This window comes from Pempheris klunzingeri, chromosome 15 (genome assembly GCF_042242105.1).
Source record: "Pempheris klunzingeri isolate RE-2024b chromosome 15, fPemKlu1.hap1, whole genome shotgun sequence".
Lineage (NCBI taxonomy): Eukaryota > Metazoa > Chordata > Actinopteri > Acropomatiformes > Pempheridae > Pempheris > Pempheris klunzingeri.
In genome coordinates, this window is record NC_092026.1 from 20,918,181 (window position 1) to 20,944,013 (window position 25,833).

At 39.7% G+C, this 25,833-nt stretch overlaps 5 protein-coding genes across 5 annotated transcripts; 3 read left to right on the forward strand and 2 right to left on the reverse strand.

The window, feature by feature from the left end:
- Positions 1-453: 453 nt before the first annotated feature.
- On the forward strand, positions 454-3,618 carry LOC139214672 (THAP domain-containing protein 1). Its single transcript, XM_070845578.1, has 3 exons — positions 454-594; positions 1,369-1,501; positions 2,032-3,618. Exons 1-3 carry the CDS (start codon positions 530-532, stop codon positions 2,830-2,832), a joined length of 999 nt encoding a protein of 332 aa, XP_070701679.1. The 5' UTR covers positions 454-529; the 3' UTR covers positions 2,833-3,618.
- Positions 3,619-4,469: 851 nt separating this feature from the next.
- Positions 4,470-9,245, reverse strand: LOC139214162 (uridylate-specific endoribonuclease C). The gene is made up of 7 exons (XM_070844925.1): positions 9,161-9,245; positions 6,920-7,019; positions 6,632-6,743; positions 6,425-6,546; positions 5,623-5,735; positions 5,103-5,256; positions 4,470-5,015 (listed from the first exon to the last, which is right to left on the reverse strand). Exons 1-7 carry the CDS (start codon positions 9,169-9,171, stop codon positions 4,755-4,757), a joined length of 873 nt encoding a protein of 290 aa, XP_070701026.1. The 5' UTR covers positions 9,172-9,245; the 3' UTR covers positions 4,470-4,754.
- A 668-nt stretch (positions 9,246-9,913) lies between these two features.
- On the forward strand, positions 9,914-13,518 carry pak1ip1 (PAK1 interacting protein 1). Its single transcript, XM_070844924.1, has 10 exons — positions 9,914-10,149; positions 10,470-10,632; positions 11,379-11,499; positions 11,625-11,699; positions 11,809-11,861; positions 11,954-12,099; positions 12,232-12,329; positions 12,642-12,741; positions 13,051-13,180; positions 13,377-13,518. The coding sequence occupies exons 1-10, from the start codon at positions 10,072-10,074 to the stop codon at positions 13,481-13,483; spliced, it is 1,071 nt and encodes a 356-aa protein (XP_070701025.1). The 5' UTR covers positions 9,914-10,071; the 3' UTR covers positions 13,484-13,518.
- Positions 13,519-13,929: 411 nt separating this feature from the next.
- LOC139214163 (transmembrane protein 14C-like) lies at positions 13,930-15,658 on the forward strand. The gene is made up of 5 exons (XM_070844926.1): positions 13,930-14,004; positions 14,157-14,252; positions 14,888-14,989; positions 15,083-15,170; positions 15,315-15,658. Exons 2-5 carry the CDS (start codon positions 14,177-14,179, stop codon positions 15,370-15,372), a joined length of 324 nt encoding a protein of 107 aa, XP_070701027.1. The 5' UTR covers positions 13,930-14,004; positions 14,157-14,176; the 3' UTR covers positions 15,373-15,658.
- A 60-nt stretch (positions 15,659-15,718) lies between these two features.
- Positions 15,719-23,481, reverse strand: LOC139214773 (serine/threonine-protein kinase MAK-like). The gene is made up of 14 exons (XM_070845695.1): positions 23,363-23,481; positions 22,203-22,257; positions 21,821-21,942; positions 21,062-21,144; positions 20,664-20,796; positions 19,688-19,859; positions 19,310-19,477; positions 18,264-18,575; positions 17,993-18,189; positions 17,791-17,864; positions 17,278-17,388; positions 16,476-16,583; positions 16,099-16,194; positions 15,719-16,007 (listed from the first exon to the last, which is right to left on the reverse strand). Exons 1-14 carry the CDS (start codon positions 23,461-23,463, stop codon positions 15,862-15,864), a joined length of 1,878 nt encoding a protein of 625 aa, XP_070701796.1. The 5' UTR covers positions 23,464-23,481; the 3' UTR covers positions 15,719-15,861.
- Between the last annotated feature and the right edge of the window lie 2,352 nt (positions 23,482-25,833).

Sequence of the window (25,833 nt, forward strand, 5' to 3'; positions counted from 1 at the left end):
ATGACGCTTTCAGCTACCATCATGGTCAATTATTACTCTTTGTATTGTGTATTTCATGGTGGTTTAATCTCTGTAAAACTTTTCCGAAGAGATAGTTATGACCTGTTTGAGAATAAGACATACAGGTATAAATCGAACACTCCCCAAAATAGGCACTACTACTACTACTAAATGTTTATTCCAAAGTAATAAATCTGAAACCGCCAAAAACACAGATTGATTATAAGGAAGAATAAATATGAGGACCAAATGATGGAATCTGCAAGGAAAGATATAATGTAAAGTACATTATCTTCGGAGATAATAGAGAGAATTTAGTTTTTCCCTGTCTCTATAATCGACCCGCACTCCAGTCCAATAGGTGGCGGAAATGTGACTTTAAGGTGGTTTTGCCAACCGCCAATAAACGAAGAAGAAGAAGCAGAAGCAGAAGAAGAAGAAGAAGAAGAAGAAGAATGCGTTGAACATTAGTTGGCAGCACTGTTGACAGTGTTTGTAGTTGACGAAAGTAACATTTTGCTCGACTGAAATGTCTTGTTCAGCTTTCGGTTGTACTAAAAGACCCTCTAAAGAGTCCCCTGTTCAGTTTTTCCGGTAAGTACACTGTATCGAGGCTGTAATGGCTAGCCAAAATTAGCATCCCAGTTGAAATGACACTTACAGTGAACTAGGGATGGATGTTGCTAACCGAGCATTAGCTGGTAACTTGTGTTTTCTATGGTAACGACAACAGATCCCGCGGGGCTTGTAGCCTGCAATTAATCATAGACTGTTTTAAACTGTAATGAAGTAGTGGACGTAGCCACCGTGACCTTACCCGACTGTTTGGAGACCGCCGCTTTGAAGCTTTGACTTTAGCATTTTGGCCGTCGCCATCTTGGCTCTGTGGAGCCAGTGGAGTCGCCCAAGCTGGTCGTTCTTCTCTGTGTTTCTTTTCACGGGAAATGCAAGCTAACGATTAAAGTGCATGCCGGCACTTTCTCGACCGCAGTATGTGATATAGTGACTTTATAAAGGAGACATATTCTGAATATTAAGCCTGTTTCATGTAAATATTTGCTCTGTTTGAGTGCGTGCTAAACTAGCCACCAGGCGGCCATTGTCCAAATGTGTTATAGTGATGTAGACAAGTAATGGGAGAAATGGCTGGACTACAAACGAGCCTAATATAGCCTGTTTAATGATTTTACAAGCCATGAACTGGCCAGAGTCTGCAGGTGAAAACTAGCCTGTGTGACTAAATCAAACCAAAGTGTTAATTTATGTACATTATCTCCTCTTAAATAAACACTCGTCATCTCCATTGAAGATGTGGTGCTTTAGAGCCTGAATACACAACAGTCCTCTAATATACTTTTTATTTTTCAGGTTTCCATTAAGTGATGCTTACAGACTAGAGAAATGGTTGATGAACGTGAGGAGAAATAACTGGACCCCGACTAAATCATCACGTCTTTGCACTTTGCACTTTGAGGAGGATCAGTTCTTCATAGACAATAAGGTACACAGATACATTTTCATGCACTAATTACACAGCAGATTTTCTCAATGTACCAATACTTAGTGGTGAAAGTGGCTGAAATACAAAACCTAACACTGGGTAACTTTTCAGTTAAAGTTAATCTGAATGTGTTGATAGTTTCAACATGTAATGACATCATCAGTAACCCTTTATGGTCTGTTTCATTACAAAGACCAACATTTGGTGCACTTGCAGATGTAATGTCATCATGTTTTTAATGTGCCTGTATCATGTTAGCGCTTTTTGATATATGTTTTATTGCAAAATTCATTGTTTCCTCAATTTATTTTGTATGATGTAATTTATTTCTGTTGTTAAGTCTAAAATGTTTAAGCATTAAGCCCAGTTCAGACCATACTAAAACAGCTTCTCTTTGGTCTGTGCTGGGCTTTAGTATAATAACCACCTTTAAAAAGTATTTACCTAAATCACAAAATATAACGTAAATTGTAAATGGGGAAAAAAAAAATCTCTAACATGATGATGATGTTTGCTGTATTTACCGTTAGGGGAAGAGGAGGCTGAAGGACACCGCTGTGCCTACCATTTTCAACTTTCCAGCATATTGGTTGAAAAAGAAAAATATTACCAGGCCTGTGGATACTGAGCCCGTTACCTACTTTGACAACGGAGCTAGTGGCCTCATTCCTCCTGTTGACTATGACGACATCGCTGTGAAGCAGGAGCCTGCAGATGAGACCAGTATCGATGACTTTGTCCTTCATGATGACATCATTAGGATTATCGTTGGTGCCGATGTTGAGGGGGTCATTAATGGCGACACGGCTGAGGGCGACACAGCTGAGGGCGACACGGCTGAGGGTGACACGGCTGAGTATACCACAAGTGGAGACTCGCAAATAATTCTGCATGATCATAGTTACCTCTGCACAAAACAACCGCGAGTCTCTGAGTGTCTTGATCACAGCTACCCAGCTGAGTCTGCCAGAGCACTCAAGCGTAAAGCAGATTTAGTGCAGGAGCAGCTTGTCGCAGCTCGCAAAAAACTGAGGACAAAGTGTCAGCAGACGAGGAGAATGAAATCCAAACTCCTGTCCTTGAAAGCTCTGACAAAGGCTCTTCAGGAAAAGTTGAAGGAAAAGGAAAGAGTTGGCCAACACAAACTATCAAACGTAAATGTTCTACAGGAGCAGCTTGCCACAGCTCGCAAAAAGCTTCAGTTGAAGAGTCAGCAGACGAGAAGGATGAAATCAAGACTCATGTCCTTAAAAGCTCTGACGAAGGTTCTTCGGAGAAAGTTAAAAGAGAAGGACAGAGATGGTCTAAAAAAACCACTGGAGGGGGTTTGACATCCACGGTGAAGAAAGAATCTTATAGTGACACTGAGCTACATTACGCAGAAATACAAAACCAGACTAATAAGCCTTTAAAATTTGATTTTACAAGCGCGAGCTGTAATGATTCTGAATGTGTCGGAGCAACCAGCAGGAGGTTGAACAATTTGCTAAGTGATTTCAACTCTGCATAACATCGCAAAGAGCGTATGTCACCTGCTTGGGTTCATCCTAGTTATCCCATTCTTGGGATTTCCCACTGACATATAAACTGCCTGCCTCTAATAACAGCAGGGACGACCCATGTAAATGTTTTTTTTTTTTTCTCTTCCTAAGAATGTACAATCAAAGCAGTTCATTTAGTTTCACTAAGACACAATTTAAAAGATTGGGATGAATTGAGAAGTTTAGCCTTGTGAATTTGAAATTTCCCAAATAAAATAGTAATTTAAATGCTAATGTCGCCACTTCCTGTGTCTGTCATTTAAAATTCAAATCCCTCCAGCGTTTCACACGGCTCAGCCGTATAGATTTAGACTTAATTTTAATTGTGGTTTAGCTCAAAACTGTACAATTATTGGACTGATTCATTCGAGTTTAGGATCATACTGTCACACAGTGCCAAAGATGGTGCTTTTGTCATTATTTGGATTTCTGTGGTCTGTACTCTGCCAAAAAGTTGGGGGGAAAAAGTTCCAAAAACAGATGGCGTCTGCCTGTTTTCTGTAAAAGTCAATTTATCACTGTCTGTCTCTATTTTTTTTTTTAGATGTTTTACTCTATAAATGGGTGTTTTTGTTGGTTTGTGTGTGCGTTTGTAATATGTTGTGTGTTGTCTTTTGTGTAGGTGCACTCTGTTGGCCAGATATCAAAAATAATCATGAAAGGATGAACAAACAAACCCCGGTTTAGCTGTTTACCTCAAAGATTTATGCTTCCCAGCAGCCAAACGTCCTGTATGAAGCATCAGGATCCAGGTTGGAGCTTCACTATAGAAGATCTGATTTTTAATTAACTACATTCATTTCTGCTGTTAACGTACCCAACATGCAAACATTTGCAGGGCTTAAAAATATTCTTTAACAAAGTAATGAGAGTTTGCCTACAAGAAACATTCAGGTTTATCCCAGTTACATATGTTCCGTCTTTTGATCTCGGTTAGGGTTGACACAATTTCTACAACATACAACAATAAAATTTAGGACGACAACATTTAAAAGATAAAATAAGGATAAAAAAAGATTTTTACTATTCTCAAAATAACATGATTTCTAAGTTTACTCTCAGCAGTACAAGAATAACGTCAGATTTCAGAGAAAAACAAAGATTTGGATTATCTCAGAATTTCCAATTTCATTCAGATTTCTGGATTTATTATATTATCAACATATTACTTTTTTTTTTTGCTGCCAACCATCTTTAATAAAGCTGTTTCAGGCAGTTTTTTAGTTTTACAGTAATTTGTACTGTCACTAATGGTAAAAGCTGGAACTTTGACAGGAAGAATAGCTGGCAGACATTAAAACTTTATGTCAAACTATACTGCTTTTTGTTGTATCTCTAAAACTAAACTATCTGAGCTAGAATAAAAATACCATCATTGCTTTGTAAACAAAGGAAATTTTATTTAATAATAATAATAATACATTTTGTTTTTAGGTTGCCGTACAGAATACACATAAAACTCCACAATAGTATACAGACTGATAAAGATAATTGAGAATGAATGCTTAATAAGCAGCTATATTTATTCCAGATCAAGAGGATTAGGCTAAAAACGGCTCGTTATAGGCGGTTTAAGCCTGACGTTTAGTGCAAAGAGAACCTGATCCAGATTTGTCTAATGTTTATATTGCATAAGAATGAAATGAAAGTGTAAAACAAATTGTAAATGTGTGTTTTCACGAGCCGTCTGACAGCTCGGCAGTGGTGTAATATTACAAATCCCTGTTGTTGCTGCTGAGCAGTTTGGGGAAGGACGTGCCGATGGATCGCCCGTGCCGATAGACAACCAGCTCCAGCAGGTACTCGTCCACCTTCACCACCACGGACGTCATCTTCTCAGTCGACATGAGGAAGATGATGGTGAAGAGAGCCACTTCAAACTCTGGACTGACGCCAATGAAGGAGCCGCCGATCGGCTTCACCAGGCCTTTCCAGCTGAACTGCAGGTTCAGGACGTGGTCATCTTCATCAGGCTGTAAAACAACCATGAAAGCGGCTCATTAAGGAACTCCTGCAAAACCAATGTGGTCAGTATCGTCATGGTGACAGTGTTGTCTTACTGTGTCTTTGTTGGCTCGCGCTTTGTAGCCTTTGTAGTCGACATGGTCGTGTTTTTCCTGCAGGTAGAACTGGACCCAGTTGTGAAGACCCATGACCTCCTGGCCGTACTTGGTTTCTCCCACAAACACGTGTTCAAACCCACAGGAATCCTCACTGTGATGGAAAAACAACACGTGTCTCTAATTCATGCAGAGATCAAGTCCCTTTAAAACTGCATTTCATCTTATCTACTGTAAAAGCTCTGCAGCCTTAAAACAGCATTACTGCATTCACTGCTTACAACTTAAATATAGCTTTAAGAAAGAACATAGAAAACTCTGATTAAAACCAGCTTTAAATGTAGATTTGTCGTATCACTGTATTTATTCATAGTTTAGTTTCTTGATTCTCGAGAAGGAAAAATCCACGTCAGCCACTATTTATTCTGTAGATGATTAAACCTGTGCTCTTTGTGCTGACCTCCAGGACTGACTCTTAATCCACTGCAGCAGCTCCCCCTGCTGTTACGCTGAAACTCACCCTCCGCTCCTGTCCCGGTGGTAGAGGCGGAACCAGATGTCATACAGCTGTCTCTTGAACTGTCCAGAGTCTGATGGGGACTGTCCCTTCGTGACCAGATACTTGTGAGCACACTATCAACAAACAACAAACACACACAGTATGACGACATTTCAGGCCTCCAGGTGAAAAATCTGTCTTGACCTTAGAAAAAATTTCTAGAAGTGCTTAGAAAAATGGATACTTGGATCTTTATGAGGGAGATCTTGTGAAAATCCTCCAGAAAAGCAACTAAACTGATTTTGCTATGAGACCATTTTGTAAATGAGCAATACCTTTTGACTTTAAATGTGTGTTATTGAGCACAAAATACAGAAAAGTGCAAAGTGAAATTGTAAAACAAGGATGCACACTTGACAAAAAAGTGTAACATGTAAAATAAAAGTTACAGGCTGCTATTTTTATGTAGTGATAGCATGAGGAACGCATTTTACCAAACTGAGAGTACTGAAGATAAACTCTGCAGTCTGAAGCTGATATGTTGAGTGTGAATATTCGGTCTCTTTGAATGTTTCTCACGCCGAAAGCCTTCAGTGTTTTTGTGAAAATGCATCTTACAAAATGCCAGGTGACTATTTGTCCTGTAATTACAAAGGCGCCCGAGAGGTGAACGTACAACAGTAATAATGGCTCATTCCTGTTTTTTTAGTCACCATCACATTTATTGAGGAGTGAGGAGAGCAGCTGCTGTGTAGGGCCGGTGTGCTGCGTGTCTGATTGTAGATGATAGATGAGAAAACTGCCTCTCTCACAGCTACTGCACCTTCATGACATCGGTCTCCATTATGGCATCAATGAAGAGCCTGTTCTCTTTGAGCTCCTCTGACGTTACCGTCTCCGATACGCCGGTGGACGCCTCGTAGTTGTCCAGCAAATTAATGAAATCTGCATAAAAATGACGCGAGCTTGTTAAAAGTGTGGGTGATTGAAGTTTAAAGGGGGAAAAAAAAGAACATGAACTGCTGCTTACGCGCAAATGTCTCAATACTCTTGAGTTTGTCTTCATTGACGTGGGTGAAGAGCGGCGCCCTGGCTCGGTCTCTGGCGTAGTTACTGCCCTGAGCCACATAACCTGCCTTCCCCTGAATAAAACACATGCAAATACACAGTCATTTGAAAAAATACAGAAAATCCATATAAAACACCAGACAGGAGTGTTAGTATAGCTGTAGGCTCTTAGTCCTTTTAGTTATCATGTCGTAGCTGATGTGTACTGTATTAAACTGCATGTTATCTCTGAGTGTTTTGCATTGCTGACCTGCAGGGAAATAATGTAATCAGTCCCCGGCCTGAGCCGGTTGGTGTCCAGGCTCCAGAGCTGGTTCAACACCTCAGTGAGCTCCTGGTCGGCCTGCTGACTGTGAGGAGGCACAGAAAACACAGGCAGTGAATTAATCACAGCAGCAGAGGTCGACGAAACAGAGACGCTACAGCGGTACGAGTCTGTTTCGGACACATTTTGGAATCTGGTCATTTTTCTGAAATTTGATGTTTGAATGTGTAAACGGGACATTATTTAATTAAAAATGCTCTAATTTGCATAGTTTTCCAGAATATAAAAATCTGAATAAAGTCACATTAAGAGACACATTAGAGCCAAAGGTTTTTAATGAGGGACTTTTGGATATCATGAAAATACAATTTTCGCCACATTTGTAAGAATAAAAGCTGATATAAATCAGGCTATGGATGATAAATCTCTCTGCAAAAACCTTCAGAATTCAGAGAACTGTAATGTCTGGTGTATTCAAATGCTCCTGAAGTTGAGATTTCAGATTCAGAGCAGGAGAAAAAACTCATTTTGAGAGAACAGCCTTTAAAGATATGAATTTAGGAGAAAACTAATGATGCAAATAGACAAACAGTAGTAAAATGAACACGTAAACGTACACATCCAAACACCCCGACGTCTCCTGGACTCCACAAGTGAAGGTAGACGTGAGGAGTCCAGCAGAACGTTGCACCCTGGGAGTTCCCTTTTGTTACCCTCACTGATTAATTCAGAAGTTAACCAATCAAACGTGTGATTCAGGAAACCTCCTACTCATCATGGCACCCTTTCATTGGAACGAGTTGTTTGATTAATGATTGAAATGACAACAGTTAACAGGAAGCTGCAGTAATAAACCAAACCAAAACCATCTCAGTAGATAACAGCCTGGAAACCTGTTTAAACCAACATGTTTCGTCTTTGTTATTTGGGGGCCATTTATTTTGGGGTTTTATTTGATTTTGAGACGGCAGAAATCTCAAAACCTCTCCAAATAAAACCACACTACAGTATCGCCAATGCCGAGTGCCATTAAGGGGAAAGAGGAGTAATGTTTTTGGTTCATTTATCATTTCAAACAAGTGCAGCTACAATTTGATCCCAGAGTTTTAAAGGCCCTCTATGTCTAATCAAGAGCTGAACAACTTAAATATGTGTAGAATATCAGCAAGTTTAAGGATAAGCTAGTTTGTTAATGTTTCTCATGTCAGTATATTAATAAAAAGTATTTAGGTGAATGTAAGAACTCAGAACAACATAGAAACCTGGCCACCGAGAATCAAACCACCTACAAATGTTTTAATTTGTAAGTTTTTGAATAGAGTCTGGCCTGAAGCATGTGCAGCAGCTGGCAGCTTTCTGTTGTTTTGTCATTTTTGTTCCCAGGGGCCTGTCTTGCTCCTGGTGCTTTCTTTTGTTGGATAACAAAATGCCAGCAGAAAAAAAAACAAAAACAGTCCAGTTCCATAAAATGACCCCACCTCCATCATTAGGCTACAATTACATGGCTCCAAATGTAGGTCGTAACATGAGATAGACGAAAAAAACTGAACCTCCAGATGCTGTTTTGTGGTGCCGCTAAATAATGTTTCAGGGTACAATAACATGAGGCCATGATCAGTTAAACCATGAATCTCATCTTCACTGTGCATTAACTTCAAAAAGCATCAACACCATTAAAACCCTTGCCACACCCTTCCTGGCATATAAACAGAGCAAATGTGTGTCACATTGGATAAAAGTTGAGTGAGAAGCAAATAACAGGAAGCAGCTGAGACTGATACAGAAACTTCTCTGTTCTTATTTTAGTCAGGGGACACAAGGAACAGCAGCCACACAGTTTTTCATCTGCGTCCTGTTTGCTCTGTTGTATAATTCAGCCCACTAATCACTACCAGACTCTGCTGTACTCACAGAAAAACACACAACATCCAGAGATCCACGGTGCAAACCTGTAATCTGCACTGAGAACAGTTGTTGGTCTGAACCAGGACATCAGGAGGGACAGAGGACAAACAAAACCCACAAACCTTTACTTTCTCTCCACGTAACCACCAAGAAGCACCCTGAGAAGTGTCGTGTTACACTGTACCTGATGTTTATATCAAATATTTCCGTCTTGACAAAGTTTGTTAAAAGTCACCCACACACACATGACAGGAACTGTAGAAAGCTTTAGAAATATAAATTAATCTGGTGTATTGCTCTTATTTGGCATCCAACACTCACCCCCTTGCCATGATTCCGCTCAGTGGTAAAAAGGTTTCTGACTTCTCATCCCCTCTCAACCACGGCTTTCATGCGGACAGTTATCTGAGGCGTCAATCATGACGTGTCCAAGGGAATCAGCCAATTAGAGGACAGGAAAGTGCCGAACCCTCCCCTCTGTCATCAGGAGGGCGGGTCCCATCCTGCGGTGGTTTTATTTATGTGTCAGTGAAGGGGGGCTTTTCATGGGGGTGAATCCATGATTGAAGAACATAGGAGCACCTTAGACAGAGTTATAATAAATGTTTTCTCTTCGAAATATGCAGTAGTTTGCAATTTCTGCGTCCTGAATTACAGCGAAGTAATAAAAACGTGGCTATTTTGCTAGAAACATCATTTTACATAAAGGCATGTTGAAATGTCCTCTTGGAAAATAAAAATATATGAAACTTGCAATGGTTGTGATTAGGTGTTTCTATAATATAATATGTATGGTGTGTGTGTTTTATTTTATGAACTCCGAGAAAGTTCACATTTGAAAAATCATTAAAAAAGTGTGTAAATCAATGCAAGATAAACCATGTCCCGTTTAAAAAAAACAAAAAAACAAAAAAAAAACTCCTGCGTGTCGCTGTTTTTTTAACACCTGCTTTTATTTTGAAAACTACTATTCACCCAATGGGAGGAAGTAGACTTTTGCGCATGCGCGGCAGCTGCACACGTTATTTTGAGTTTAGCAAACAGTCAGAGATATTCGCGTTTAAATAGTTTCACTGCGTTGTTTACGTTGTTTATTGTCTCGGTCTTTCTGGTTTATGTCTCTCCCTGGACTGCCAGTAGCTGTTATTTGCTGTTGGTCAACAGAAAAAGCTGAAATTTAAAGAAAGCTAACTCCTTAGCTAGCTTAGCCCTCTGTAGCTTCAGGTGGCAGCATGGCAGCTGTACTGGGGCTGATTGCTGGGAGCTACGAGCAAGTAGCATTTGGTTACCGAGTACAAACTAGCGAGAAAGTAAGTTTGAGTGTCTTATTTTGTATTTATGAATAATTGTCAAGGTCCAAAACTGGTCTGCGTTGACTTTTCTGTTGTCTCAACTGAACTGTCACAGGGATTGATGGGTAATCCTGCAGGGCAACAACCTGTGTGCAATGTTGTGATCAAAGGTTTAATGTTCACAGACTTGTAGTGCATTCAGGGTTTTCTCCCTCAAACTGGGTATGAGAAACTCAAGTCCCATGGCTTTTTTAAAAAATGTATTTATCCCAGATTCAGTTTTTAAGTGATCAGTCATTAGTTTCTACTCACTTCATGTATTCTGGTTTGTCATGCAGGAGTGGACAGCCAAGGCAGACTTCACACATCACGCCCACACAGCATCCATATCAGCTGTGGCAGCCAGTGAGAGGTTTGTCGTTACAGGAAGCAAAGATGAGACCATACAGCTGTACGACATGAAGAAGAGGATTGAACACGGGGCTTTGCTGCATCATGACGGTGACCATCTTAGTTAGATCGTCTGCTTGACGTGTAGTTATTATACATGCTGACTAAATGTACAGCATAGAACTAGTGGCTGTGGCTCAGTGGCTTTAAGATGTCTGGTTTGATTCCCACAGGAGCCTCTTAAAGATGTCTAACAGGGTCTGCAGCCTCTTGTTGCATTCATGTGACACCTATTAACTTTCTGCATGAACATATAAAGGAGACAGTTGAAAGGGAAGATATGGATGGTCAGAAAGGACACGAATAAAGACACAACCAAATGTATTCTAATATTTACAGATACTTTTTTTTGTAGCAAATAAACTATTGGAAAAACTGCTGCATACCAACTTTAATGCAATTTTGACACTGATTAGCTTAAAACAAAGCTGAAATAATATTGAAATTACTCGTGGACTTTTTGACCTAAAAAAATTAGTGTTATTGTAATGTTGTTTTTTTTAAACAATTTAATTGGCACGCTTTCCCGTGAGTTTTCAGGTTTTAAGTTTTTTTTACTAGCCAGCAACCCCATTATTTATTTATTTTAGTTGCAATCCAGTCGCTTTTCTTCCTTCTCTCCTATTATTCCAGCTTCTCCTGAGTGCATTCATCAGTTATGTTATAGGTATTGGAGCACACAGATTCTATGATTGTGATTTGCAATTTGAAGGGGCGGTTTTACAGTATAAAATATCAAGTAAAAGGCACTAACTTCTAGTCTGCACTTCCAACCCAATCCTCTCTGCATTGTGCAGGCACCATCACCTGCCTGGAGTTTTATGGGACGTCTCATCTACTGAGCGGAGGAGAGGACGGGCTCCTATGTGTGTGGAGCACGAAGAAGTGGGAGTGTCTGAAATCCATCAAAGCTCACGTGTAAGCACACGGAGAGACGTGCTGCAGAGTAGCACTGAGGCAGTTGTGTTTGTGTCGTTGCTATGTTTTATTTTGTTGGATCAGACGAGTCAAAGTAATTTGCTTAAATCTCTCTTTTCCCTCAGAGGCCACGTCACATCGCTGTCCGTCCATCCGTCTGGGAAACTCGCGCTCTCAGTTGGAACAGATAAGACTCTCAGGTAAAATTCACTGCATGGCTGACAACAACAAAAAAAAAAAAGTCTGTGAGGCATATTATTAATTTAACAGAGACTCAAAGAAATGACTTGCTTCTTTTTGTCTTTTTAGAACGTGGAATCTAATCAACGGAAGATCAGCCTTCATCAAAAACATAAAACAGAGTAAGACTCCTGTTGGATTCCCTTTAAGTTCTGTTTGGAAATATTAGTACGTTTGAAATTACTCAAAGCATTTTTCTCTACACTTTTAACAGGCGCACACATTGTCAGATGGTCTCCAGATGGGGATAGATATATGGTCGTGGTGAACGACAAAGTGGACATCTACAACCTGGAGACGGCTTCTGTGACGGGAACAATCACAAACCCCAAGAGGATCTCATCGGTTAAGTTCTTAAATGTGAGTACCCTGACTACGACTCTCAGAAACTTGCACTTATCTGCACTTTATCTACTATAACGCCCAGATATGGCTGTAATAAACAATGTTAGGATAAATTCAAATAGATGTTATAATCCTTTGTTTTTTTAGAACTCCATCCTGGCTGCTGCAGGAGACGATGAAATAGTGAGGTTATACGACACTGGAACAGAGAAATGTGTGTGTGAGTTTAAGGCTCATGAAACCAGGTGAATTCATCGTGTTTTTATACTTTCCAGATCCTCCACTGTGTATGTTTGGGGATTATTAGGTGTTTTCATATTTTCAATATGTATTTAGAGTATTTAGATCTTGCCTTTTTAAAAGAATATTTCTGACGTAGAGAGGAGAACTTGACCTTGATCTTTGTAACAATTAAATTCTGTGAAACTATATTTTTTTATGGCTTAAAATGAAAAGTTGTTCCAAAAAATATCTTTATATCGCGGACACATGTTTCATTTTACGTCTTATGTCATATTGGTGACAATGAACAAACTTGCATCCTTTTGTGATTTCAGAGTGAAAGCAGTTGACAGTTTCATCATGGAGGATTACTGCGTGATTGTGACAGCTTCAAACGACGGATTCATCAGAATGTGGAAACTCCATCTAAAAGAGGCACGTCTGTAACATTCTTTATGAACATTTGAGTGGAAGCCGTTAACTTGTAACTTCACTTTAGTGTCACTAGCTATTGACATACAGTGTATCTACTTTGCAAAGCAGAATAATACAGTTCTTTAAAAGCAATAATAACCAAACAAGATGATCAGATATAATCAGAAATATAGTAAAACATAATAGCACCTTCTGTTACAAGCATAAAATTGAGAGTCTGTTAAAGAAAAAAAAAAAAAGAGCAAAATGACACTTTTGTTGTCTATCAGGCTGCTGTTGATCTAGCGTTGTTCTCCTGCTGTCCAACAGGAGCTGGAGTCTCCCACTCTCCTTGGGGAAGTAAACACAACGGCTAGACTGACGTGCCTCGCTGTGTGGAAACCTTCATCAGTGCAGACGACCGCTGAGGAACCAGCAGCTGAGGCAACAACTTCCAAAGGTAGCTGTCGTGCAAACACTGACTTTTGTTACACTTGGTTCTCACATTATGCAGGTATTAGTAGGTACACTGAAATGATTTTGTCATGTTGATAGGGATGCATTGTGTGTGGTTCAGGTTTTTACTAGGGGCTACTTCTTTTAACTAACTTTTCCTGTCTCTATGTGAAACTCTACCTCTTTGCTTTTGTTCACAGAAGTTGCTCAGGAGCTTTCAAAGACAAAGAGAGTCCGAGTTGCAACAGACAAAGTTGTTCTAGAAGATGAGAGCAAAACCAAAAAGAAGAAAAAGGGAGGAAAATAAAATGACAAAAATAAATATGTTTTATTATACCTGGACTGTTTTATATGTGGACTTATTTGGTGACCAGTGCATTTCTTGTTTTTTTGCCACAGGGATGTGTTAAAGTACATATTTTAACGAATGCATTTGTTGTCAACAGTGAAAATAAGAAAAATGGCAGTATAGAAATGAGATGGGCATCAATAAAAATATTTTGTAATCTATGTGTTGCTTTTTATTTGGAGTTATATTATTAAACATGCATTCACTCATGGTTACCACATGGAGGTGACAAAGCAGAGCTACTGATTGTTGTCACATAACTTGCTGTTTATGTGATAGTCATGAGTCGGATATAAGACATCACTCTTAATTTGGCGCCATTGAAGACGGATTAGATAAGATATGATTGACAAAAAATTACACTTATCTAAAGTCATACTTTTATTTTGAAATATATCACCGGAAGTAATGTTCAGCGAGTCTTCCGGAAGTTGCTAGCTATCCAAGTGGTGCTAGCTCAAAGTTGATTTAAAGTTCAGGTATGACAATATTTTGATTATGTTTAGCACGTCTGGTGTGATACTTTGATGGTTAAACATATGGCAGCACTTTCTTAACAGTGTAACTGTTGATAAGTTGTGTTTCAGTGCTGGTTAATCGATTATTCCTCATATTAAACTCTGTTTTACAGCAGATTTGTGGTTGGTGACCATGGCTGTAGACTGGGTTGGGTTCATTTATGCTGCTCTGGTGTCAACAGGAGGACTCATAGGTTATGTGAAAGCAGGTAGGAGAGACACAGCGGAAGATATTCACAGAAGCTAACCATTAGCTAGTCTTTCCAACTAAGTTTAGTGGTGGTAAAAGTATTCAGATCCTACAATAATTCAGTCTAGTAATATTCCAATACAAGCATAAATCCTGCTTTAGAATACTACTTGAGTAAAAGTACAAAAGTTTTATCACATAAGTGTCATTTATGTGTTACACACTCCTATATTATTGGATATTATTACATAATGGAAGTAGTCACTGTGCAGCCAATATTAGCTACTTAACACACTACTGGTTAGTTTAATAGCAAAGCTCCTCCTCACATAATTGATAACTCAATCTAAATGTAATACGGCAAAAAGTGAAACAGAAGTATAAGATATAAAATAGAACAAAAAGGAAGCACTTAAGTCATGAACATCAAAATTGTACTTAAGAACATGAACTTAGTTCCACTAGTCTCCACCTCTGTTGGTTTTTCCCCTTGAAGACAGTTAGAAGCTGATGATTGCAAACTATTTGAAATGGATTCGGCTCCAGTCCCAAATTTTGCAACAAATCAACTAGATAACGAGTGGAGAGTTGAGAAAAAGAGAAATTTAATTCAACTTCATTTCAAAATGAAGCCTGACTGTGTTTCATCCTCAGGCAGCGTCACCTCTCTGGCTGCAGGGTTCCTGTTTGGCCTGCTGGCTGCAGTCGGTGCTTATCTGGCATCTCAAAATCCCAAGAATGTCTGGCTTTCACTAGGTGAGCAAGCTTAGTTTGTTAAACTGTGACTGTTAAACTGCAGATTTCACAAACACACAACAACAACTGTTTCCCTCCACTGATGAAATGCAGGCACCTCAGGAACTCTGGCCGTGGTGATGGGACTGAGATTCCTCAACTCCTGGAAGTTCATGCCAGCTGGTTTAATGACTATAGCGAGGTATACAATTTATTTTTTCTTATTCCATGTTCCCTCTGAGGGATGATCATGTACAATATAAGGCATTATGTAAACAGTGGGTCTTTGCTTTTAAAGACCAGTTTTCAACAATATCCTGAGATAAATGTTATAATTTTCTTTCAGTGGACTGATGCTGGTGAAGATCATCATTGGGATGCTAAAGAGAACAAATAAAGCTTGAAAATATGTAAATATATCTGTCTGTACATATTTTTGACCAAAAAAACTGTACTGTATATTCATGAACATTCCCACAGTGTGGTTGTCTTTTTCTGTTTAAGAAATGTGATATAAAATATGTCATTTTTGAGGAAAGGGTACAAGAAGACAATATCTAAAAATTCACTCTATCTTTGATAATCAAGAGCAATTTTTATACGAGGTGATGCTTTTACTTTGTAAATGTGTATCTGCTGCTGTGAAATAACAAATTCACCCGCTTTAAAAAATAAAAAATAACTGCTTTATTTCACTGTCTTGTCTATAATTAAAAACATACCAACAGTAAAAGTCATGGGACACTTGTACAACACTGAAAAACATTTAATAGCGTGGCAGTTTTAACAATAGACTAGCAGGAAACACTTCCCTGAAATCTGTATTTCCTGGCAAAAGTGCGGTAGGCATTTTTTTCCCATGAGTCACTGGTGGAGCACAGCGGACTGCCGTGCTACTGGTGGCCTCCGTATTTGGCGGCCCAGTCTACTCGTCCGTGCACTGGCTGGATGTTTGTGGGCCTTGATAAAGCGTCTCTCCCCGTAGCGCTGGATCCAGGGATGTAAGGATTCAGAGATCTGCTCCTCCATCCTTCATATTCTGGGAAGAACATCACCGGAGGAGAGGAGGAAAGCGTGTTTAAGTGACTTCAAGCTGCAATTGTTGAATTAATAGTTCTGCTAATTTTTACCTTCGTTTGAGAGCGCTGGTTTACTTGAGGAGGTCTTGTTCTTGGACAGTTTGAGTTTAGACTCAACTCTTAGATCAGCAGCAGATGATAGATCAACTACAGGAGTCACAAAAGAAGTGGGTTAAAAAAATGTAGGTTGAAAGACGTGACACTGAACAGATTCATCAGGTCAGGGTCTGATGCTTTCAAGGTATTTTCAATTCATCCATGACAACCCTGTCATACATTTCTATCTTTAAGGAAGACGCTGACTCCATTCTAACTCCAGGGGGCGTTTTGATAAAGTATGATAGAAGAGAAAGTGAAAGGAGTTTACTCGTGACCTTGAGTTCCTGGTACTGACTGCTATTATTTTATCTGAGAAAGCAAAAACTCACTAGCAGAGGTGCCTCCTATGGGTGCCAGTGTAATTCTCTGTCTAGCTGCTCCTTCTGTCTTCTGGAAAGGTGGCATGTACGTCTTAGTTGATTTGCTCATGAAGGAGTCTGGAAAGGAAAAACAAAGGTTACGGATGACCTGCAGGGCCATGATTCTTCTTCTAAGACATAAATAGTTTGTGTCTATGTGTCCTCTACAGTATTTAAATAACCTCCAAATGACAGCGAGGTAAAGGTAAATCACCAGAAGTCACAAACACCGTCTGCGATTCTGTGAACTGCTCCTAAATCTGTGAGATACCTTTGGACAGATCAAGATCCTCCAGGGTCTTTTCTTTTAGAGGCTGCTTGTCTGTTAGTTTAGGGAGACTAATGTCTAAAAACACAGCACAACATGGGCAGAAAAGAGGAGGGGTGAGTGGAGAAAGGAAACAGCTCCAGAACATAATGAAAAGAAGAAAGTGCACTTTGCATGTTTCTAGTCAATGTCTTGGAGGGACGTTAGTTATAATTTTGCTAAAAGCACCCATAAAGAGTGAGCAAGTTTTATATAGCACATATTAGGACAGGAGGATTGAAGTATTTAGAAACAGATTTTAGACAAAGAAAATATACTTAAAGCCCTCTCCAGAGGACCTGAAAAACTAATTCCCCTACTTGCATGTCATTTAATTTCATCTTAACATACTTTCCTCGTGTGGCTGCTCACCGAGTCTTTAGTTCTAACCTGCTACTCTAAACTCTAAACAGGCATCTGTGCTACACGTAAACGTTCCCACACGTGTCTTCAGAGCTCTCTCACCTTTATTTAGAGGGAGCTCAGGCATCTGTCCTCTGGTTAAACACGAGCCGCCCCACAGGTTGCCGCCGACCACTAGGCTGCCTGCTGAGGAGTTGTTTTTTGGCTTTATGCCTGAAAAGGACAAACGGCTCAGAATGAACTCGCTGCACCTGAGCCCACATGCCAACTTTCCCACATCTGATGGAGCGATCTAGATTTGGCACCTACAGCATGTACATTACTAGAGATGTTTGAATTAGAAAAGAGGAACACCACGGTTTTCAGCTTTAATGTAATATGTTGACATTAACAGAAGTATTTAAATTAAAGTAGATGCTTTTTTTTCTTTTAATATTTCATTCATTTTTTTTACTTTCTGTGCTGTTAGTGGTGTGTTTTAGTGTTTTTTTGCTTCACTCAGCAACTTAAGCTACATAAATAAAGCAGCATAAAGATATGAACATGTAGCTCTACTTGGGGAGGCTTAGGAACTCACTAGGCCATGGAAACATAGAGCTGTGATTTTTTTCTCACCAGGCAGGTATCTGGACTGGCGGAGGTAGTGCTGCTTGGCCGGCGTGGTGGTGGAGTCATCTCTCTTCAGCCCACTGGCGCTTGGCAGCTTTGATACTGTGTTGGGCTTTGACTCTGGAAATCTAGACAGAAACGTATTCTTATACTTTAATTAAAACTGTGATAAAAACACATCTTTTACATGTAAATGAGGAGGTCTAACCGACAGCTGGGCCCATCCAGTCCCCTGTCCTTCAGAGAGCTGATAGTGGGTTTTTTGGAGATGGAAACTCCAGCGTCTGCATCCTCACCATCGTCCCAGCTGTCGATCGACTTGAAGGACGTCTGGCCCCATCGCCTGCGTCCTGTCCTCACTCGAGTCATGCTGTTCTCCGCTCCTGCTGGAGCTGCTCTTGTTGGCTTTAAAATGAACATACAAAGTAGAAAAAATGGTTCTGTAAGACCTTTAGAAGCTGTACCTGAGTGACACCTGCAGCCTGCCAGCTCACCGGTTCCTTTTTCTTCACCAGGCTGAGAGGCTCCTGCTGCCCCTCGGACAGCGTGCTCAAACACGCTGCTTGTTTTGTGTGCGGCTCCATGTTGTCCTGAGGTAGGGGGATCTGTTGAAGGGGCTGGTGGAAGGACTGGCTGCAGGTCTCGCCAGACTCTAGGTCCATCTTACAGAGGGACAGAGGCTTTGTCTCTGTAGCCTCCTCTGCCATCTTTGTCTGAGTCTTGTACTGCTCTGAGAATTTGAGAGGAGCACTGAGCGCCTGGCCGACATGGAAGTATGGATATCGTAGAGCCTGGAACACAAACAGGACAAAACAGGGGGAAAATATCTTTAGTATTTAGTTTAGTATCTGTTTTAGTTCATGTTCAAGCTCAAGATTTAGATTTAACCGTACATGTTTCCTATGTATGGAAAAGTATATGATACATGAAATTAAAGATTGAGCAATGGGGCGCTCTGGTAGAGCTCACGTGGCAGAGCACAAACCATTTTTGTCCTAACTGCAGTTTAAATATGGCCTGCCACTGTTAAGCTGTCCTATCTAATAAAAAAAATCTACAAAAAATAAGCCATATCAAAATAAAACTGAAGATAAGAAGATAGAAAACAAGGCAGTGGGTTTTTCTTTACAGGACAAATGAGACACTGCACATTTTTCACAGTAAAGGCTGAGATGTGAAAAAGATTTCTAAATATATGGAGTTCTCATAATAATCCCCGTCTGTCTCGCACTCTGAATGAAGTCGGTAGACATGTGCTGCTTCAGTGGTATATCTGGATGGCAAGTTTGGTATTACAGTAACTGCCAAGGTAAGCTGATTGATTCCCACTCGGGCCACACAGGCTAAAAATAAATGCACTCAAGGTACTCAAAGGTGCTCAGGATAAAAGCATTCACCAAAGGACTTTTGTTACTTTGCAAACAGTCTCACCTCCACATTAGTCTGTTGCCTTCACTCTAATCTTTGTGCGTATGGTGTTTATTCCAACAGATCTATGTTCAAACTTAATGGGTTTTAAATTAACCTGAGCAGCATTCGGTCGTTTCTCAGGGTCCCACTGCAGCATGTCTTTCATCAGTGCGATCGCCTCATTGCTGGCGTTGGGGATCAGAGACCTGAGGCTGGTGGGGACACACTTTGGGAAACGGAAGTTCATTGAGGTGGCCAGGTTGTAGCCTTCAGCCCAGTCCGACTGATGTGGTGGAAAACAAGAGGAAATAACAGAAGAGTCACAAAAAATTTCACAAGCAAAGAAAAAGCGGTTAAATAGTCTGACGGGCCCAAGCAGACAGGATGTCACTAAGATTTCAGAGATACTGTATCCAGAGCGTGATGAACTGATTTTGGTTGCACCACCATGACGGCAGAACCACAACATGTGACACCTGTTGTGATGGCTCACCCTCTTCAGCGTTCCCAGCACCTGGCAGATCTTGAAGATCTCGTCCACCTCGCTGTTGCCAGGGAACAGGGGTCTGAGCGTGTACAGCTCCGCCATGATGCATCCTACGGCCCAGATGTCGATGGGTGAGCTGTAGGAGTTCGACTTTAGCAGAACCTCTGGGGCACGGTACCTGTGGTATCAGCACGGGAGTTAATGGAGCGCTTGCAGATAGTGATTTAACTGTCCTCATGCTTAATGTACTAGGAGTCTTTTTAAGGTATGTGCTAAGTGATGTTACAGCTGGTGTTACATCAGATGGTGCTTCATCTATAAGAATTACTTTGGTAGATAGATACTTCATTTGTCCCCTTAGGGAAATTGTTCTGCAGCACAGTCACAAGGTATTTCATCACAACATCACAAAAGTCTCCATTAGACATGCCTGTACACATTCCCCGAACACATACTTTGTACCTTTGGTGCATGGCCTGTTTAAAAACTTTAAAAACGGCTTGTAGGACAACGATTGTGCAATTTACTGGCCGTTGTTACAATATTTTTCTTACATCTCTTACAGCAGATGATGCAGAGGGTTAAATTCAGCTTTCAGTAAAAGCTCAGTGAAACATCTGAAGCATTATATTTTGGCATTAAAACATTGCAATTTCTTCAAAAAATACATTCTTTGTGTACTTCAGTCCACAGGTCACCCATAAGGTTACAGTTAAGCACAATGGTAACATGCTTGTACTCTCCAACAGATTGTTTTGGCTCCCCGCTGCTAAAAGTGGGGTTAGACTGCAGCTTTCTGAAATCAGTGGGCATTTCTTTTGTTTTAGAGGTGTTTAGGAGAAAGTTGACTTCTCACACCAATTTAGGCCAACAATCTTCCTCCCCATCAAACAGGAGCCTAACCATCTGCGTGCTTAATAAAGTGCCTACTAGGCCCACTGTACACTTCTCTGATATTATCCTGCAGATAAATTAGCCTCACCATCTTGTAGACACATAATCAGTGTACGGTGGCTGCGAGCGGATTTCCCTGGCTAGTCCAAAATCAGCTATCTTAACCAGCTCTGGGCCCATGCAGAGCAGGTTCTCCGGTTTCATATCACGATGGAAATACCCTGAAAAACACAACACAGTCAGATAAACTTGTGCTGATGCTTGTGTTCGTCTAGATTTGCATTATTCTCTCAAATAAAATAGCTATTGCCTCTAAGTTTCTACTACTGTTACAAACACTGCTACTAATAATGACACGAATCTCTATTCGAGCATCACAATTTGATGTTTACTCACAACACAATAAAGATATTTTAAGCTGACAAAGCACAGTCAAGCCAAGCCTTTAAGGACACGCATAAGAGAAAGACAGGAGGAGTCTCTTACCGTGCTTATGCACAAATGCTAAGCCAGACAATACTTGGAACAGAATGTTCCTTATCTCATTTTCAGAAAACATCTTATCTTCCCTGGCAGCAGCAAAGTGGTAAAAGAAAGAAAGAAAGAAAGAGGGGATAAAGAAAAAAACGCTATGCAGACAATCATGTCTTACTGAAGTGGGAATGACACCAGCACCCACAAACACTAAAAACAGTGCCGAAGAGAAACTTGTTCAGTGAAGCTTTGGTACCACTCACACCTCCTCTTCTCACTGAGGCACAGGAGCCGTGAGTCACTTCTGGCTTGAGACAAATCCTGTGATGCCTGATGTCTCAATCAACTGTCCTGCACTCATATACGTTTCAGGTTTAGATATCTTGCTTTCTCTTCACTCAGTTATGAAGTAGTCATACCAAGACGGCGCTGACAGCTTGACAACACAGTAGTTTATAAGACAGAAAAGAGAGCAGCGTCGGTTTTTCTTTGCTGAAGTCACCTACCATGTGTATGAATAAAGGACAGTCCCTGTAATATTTGAAATGTCATGTTTCTGATGACTGACTCAGGGAACAACTTGTTTCTGCAAAAACGAAGACCGACACATGATGACTCAATGTGACCCAAATAATTCTCACATTCCCGATGGTATTAAGAAAAAAACATGCTGCAGAATTATATCACAAAAATAACTCTGTGTACAAAGCTGGTAAAAAAAAAGGCTGAAGGAAAATGCACGTGTAGCTTTGCAGCCTGTTGGGTTCTCACCTTTCTTTCATGAGCTGATAGAGGTTTTCTTTCATATACTCAAAGACAAAGTAGAGCTGGTCGTTTTCTCTGATGACTTCCTTCAGTTTCACCACATTGGCATGGTTCAGCTTCTTCAACGACTGATAACACAAAGTATTTAGGACACACGTACAACAGAGCCACTAACAATCAGCACATTATGTAAGTAAATTACCTCAAATGCCCGAACACAGTGTCAGAAATTAGCTTTTTCCTTCAAATATCAATTATACAACACACAGTATTATTGGCTAATAATGTTAATAAGATATTGCAAAAACAAGGGCACAACTTTTTTGTATATACATACATATACATATACATATACATATACATACACACACACACACACACATCTCACCTTCACCTCTCTGAGATTCAAGCACTCATCCCAAGAATAAAACTTCCTCTTCATCCTGTTGGAAAAAAACGGATTTACAGGACTATATGTATTAATACTAACATTTTAAGACAATGACATTGATTTTTTTATTTATTTTCTTATTTGAAGGATCAGTTGCCAAAGATATACATGCAGTTATATAGAAAGTCCTCTGACTAGTATTTTGGTTCCAAGTTCAGCGTCTGAGGATGAGTGCAGCTCTAAATGGACTCACTTGTTTATCTCTGTTCAGTCTGTGTTCCTGACAGAAGTATTTCATCTGGGCAAACTTATTCTCTAAGTTCTTCCTTACGAGGGTCAGAACACTTTTCTCTACTTTACACGCTGACTCACCAATCACAACAATGATTTTAAGATAAAACCACGTCTAGTGCAGCTTTAATGTACATCTTGACCTGCTGTATTGATGGAAACATAGATCTGGTAATCAAATCTGTTTTTATCGTATTGTTTTATCATTGTAATTTGGATTTTCCTTCAATACCCATGTGTTGAAAACCACTGTATAAAAGCAGCTGCATAATACTTTTAATAGCGCTTTCCTTAGAGTGATTACCATAAATTGTTGTACCACCATCGTACTAAAACAGCATCCTGGGTAACATTTCTATATGTAAATGTACCTTATTGAACTGTTTCACATGTGTAAACTGTTTTAACCTTTCTTCTCTCTTTCCTCCTATACTTTTGGGGCAACATCATGCGGTGTAACCTTACATTTACAGTACAAACAGTGCCTGGCAGAGCTTCAAGAAACTTTTATTATTAATTTATTGCCAAAGTCAGATTGTTAAACAGCTCATCCTTAAAATGTGGCCTACAGGCAAATAAGGAGGTTATGACAACACAAGTAATAATAAGAATAATATTGGTAAAATCGAAGTTAATCTTAAAAATGATTAGAAACCTTATTTACCCTAAAATGCCTACACATGTTGCACACTAAGGCAAAACTTGTCTCTGAATGACTTTTTCCTTTTAACATGTGAAGATGCAACGTGTTTGAGTCTAGAGCGCCTTGAAGCACCTTGCAGCAGTACTCAGGGTTTAATCACCTTAACTCCTCAAGACAAAACAACACAGTATGTCCCTGGCATGTTTACTGGAGCCACACTCACCTCTTTATGGCCACTAGCTCTCCAGTCTCGTTGCTCCTGCCCAGGAGCACGCTGCCGTAAGTGCCATCTCCCAGCTGCTTCAGCGTGGCGTAGCGGTTCATCGTCCAGAGACAGCCCTGCCTTGATCCTTGACAGTCCCACACAGCCCAACAGTTGGTCATTGTACGCACAGTAACATCTCTCCCTGCTGCTACTGTGAGGCTACTCAAAGGCTTTTACTCTGGAAACACAGAAATATAACATGAGCTCATCCTTTACCGTTCTCTGGGTGCAGATTGGTGATGAAAGGCGGAGGTTAACCTGGAGAGATGGAGTGGAAAAGTGACGCACTGTGTCTCTCCTATCCTGAGCTAAGCCCCGACAGTGGACATGTGGAGAGGTGAAGTGGATTAAAGTTGACATGTGATTAAGAATGTGTGCCAGGAAATGGGTTTTACCTTATTAAGTCCAATGAGTACTTTAAATCCAAGACTACATTCATGAATTTGATCCAGAAACAGATTGTCTAACACTGATCATGTACAGGTGAACCACTGGTCTTGAGGGGTGTGTAAATATGATCCCAAACAATTCCACGATCATTTGAGGATGTTTTTAAATAAAAGAACCATGAACCTGCACCGTCAACCCTGACTTCAGTCTTTCAATAAGCAATTAACCTACATATGCAGGACCTGAGAGTAAACCATGTCTAGACGTGGACAAATTAGGACCAGTGTATTTACAACTGACATAATACTTGACATAATACTCGGGGTCAAACTAGTGTAACAGACTAGTTAGCCAGGGAAGCACCACTCACTAGTGAGGGTACACTTTAAGTTCTAAACTAATGAGCTCATTAATAGTTAATGAATCATTTACTAATGATTTCTACATTTTGGGCTTCTATTTCCTTGTGTCTTTACTAGAATCTGTGTGTCATACACAATAGCAGTAATTCACATATGGATGTATGTAGTATGTGTTTTCAGTTTACTGCCAGAACAATATAATTATTAACTATTATTTGCTTTAATTGTTTTCTCTGTGTTACCAACAGGTGTTTTAGAGTTATTTCATTATAGTCACTGCCTTATTTATTTTAGGCCTGTTTTATTTTACCATCACAGCTTTTATCCATTAATCTATCAGGTTTTATTGTTTGGTACTTGTCCAAAATAACACCGGCCAGACCCTAAAGTTGTTCTACTTCATCATTAGTCAGCCTTGATACGCTCTTTATAAATGTAGATTTGTTTAGACAGTGGTGGCTTCATGATTAGGGTTTTTAGTATATTAGCTGACATCAACTGCTTAAATCTAACCTAATGAGAGTGTTAGAAGACCAGGAAATCTGAGGTTTCTTCTATTTTAAAAAAAAGTTGAACAGAAAAAGCTCAAATAGTTGATGCTAAACTGTGAACTCTGAAACACGGTCTGAAAACTTTAGCGTCATCATAAAATCTTAGCTAGGTGAGTTAGCAGACAACTAGGTTAGCTACTAGTTAAAGGTTACGTTCAGTAAGCTAGTGAGCAAAATGAACAAACTTCTCCAGCCTGTTCAGCACTTTAAATGTAACCACACGACCCAACAGACACTTTCTACCTAATATTTACTAACATGAGTAACACCTGAGCAAAGTACACCGACCACAGGAGACATTTCTGGTGAGGATGAGGGGGAGACGCTGGCTGTGGAGAGATGCTGCCTGTCTCCTAGGTAACAGTGAGACTTTCAAAATAAAAGGAAATATAATCATACCAATATACTGCTAAATATATCAGTAATATAGTATTAAATGTATCAGTAAAATGCTATTAAATATATCATTGATATAGTATTAAATATATCACTGATATGCCATCAAATATATCAGTAATATAGTATTAAATATATTACTTATACTATCAAATGTATCACTAAAATAGTATTTAATATATCGCTATATACTATTAAACATATCACTAATATAGTGCTATATGTGTACAAAACATATAATCAAAATGTGATCAATATGAATCTGAAATAATGATAAAATATACAACACAGATATGTAAACTGTATTTGAAATATTATTCAAAATGTGTTATGTCTTTACTTTAATGATCTGAAATCATTTTGTGTAATAAATTAGTAAGTGAGTAAATATTTTTACAGTTGACAACAGTCTCACCACCTGGTCACTTCTAGCAGCTGTTCAGGACCAAAAAAAATACTTTGAGTCTATTATGTCCCACATAAAATATATTACAGCAATGAAACATCCACAAGTTACCAAAATAAAAAATAAAAGGAAGTGTCAGTTGTGTCATTACCCTGCTAAAAGTGAAGTGAGATGCTATGATGCTATGATGCTATGATGCTGTGATGCTGTGGGCTTTAGGGTATCTGAGGGCCTTGTCTTTTTACTGTCTGAGCCAAAAGGTGCACGTGTGTTTTACAAGTGCTCCATCTAGTGGTTCATGTTCAACCCTGCTTCTGAGTGTGA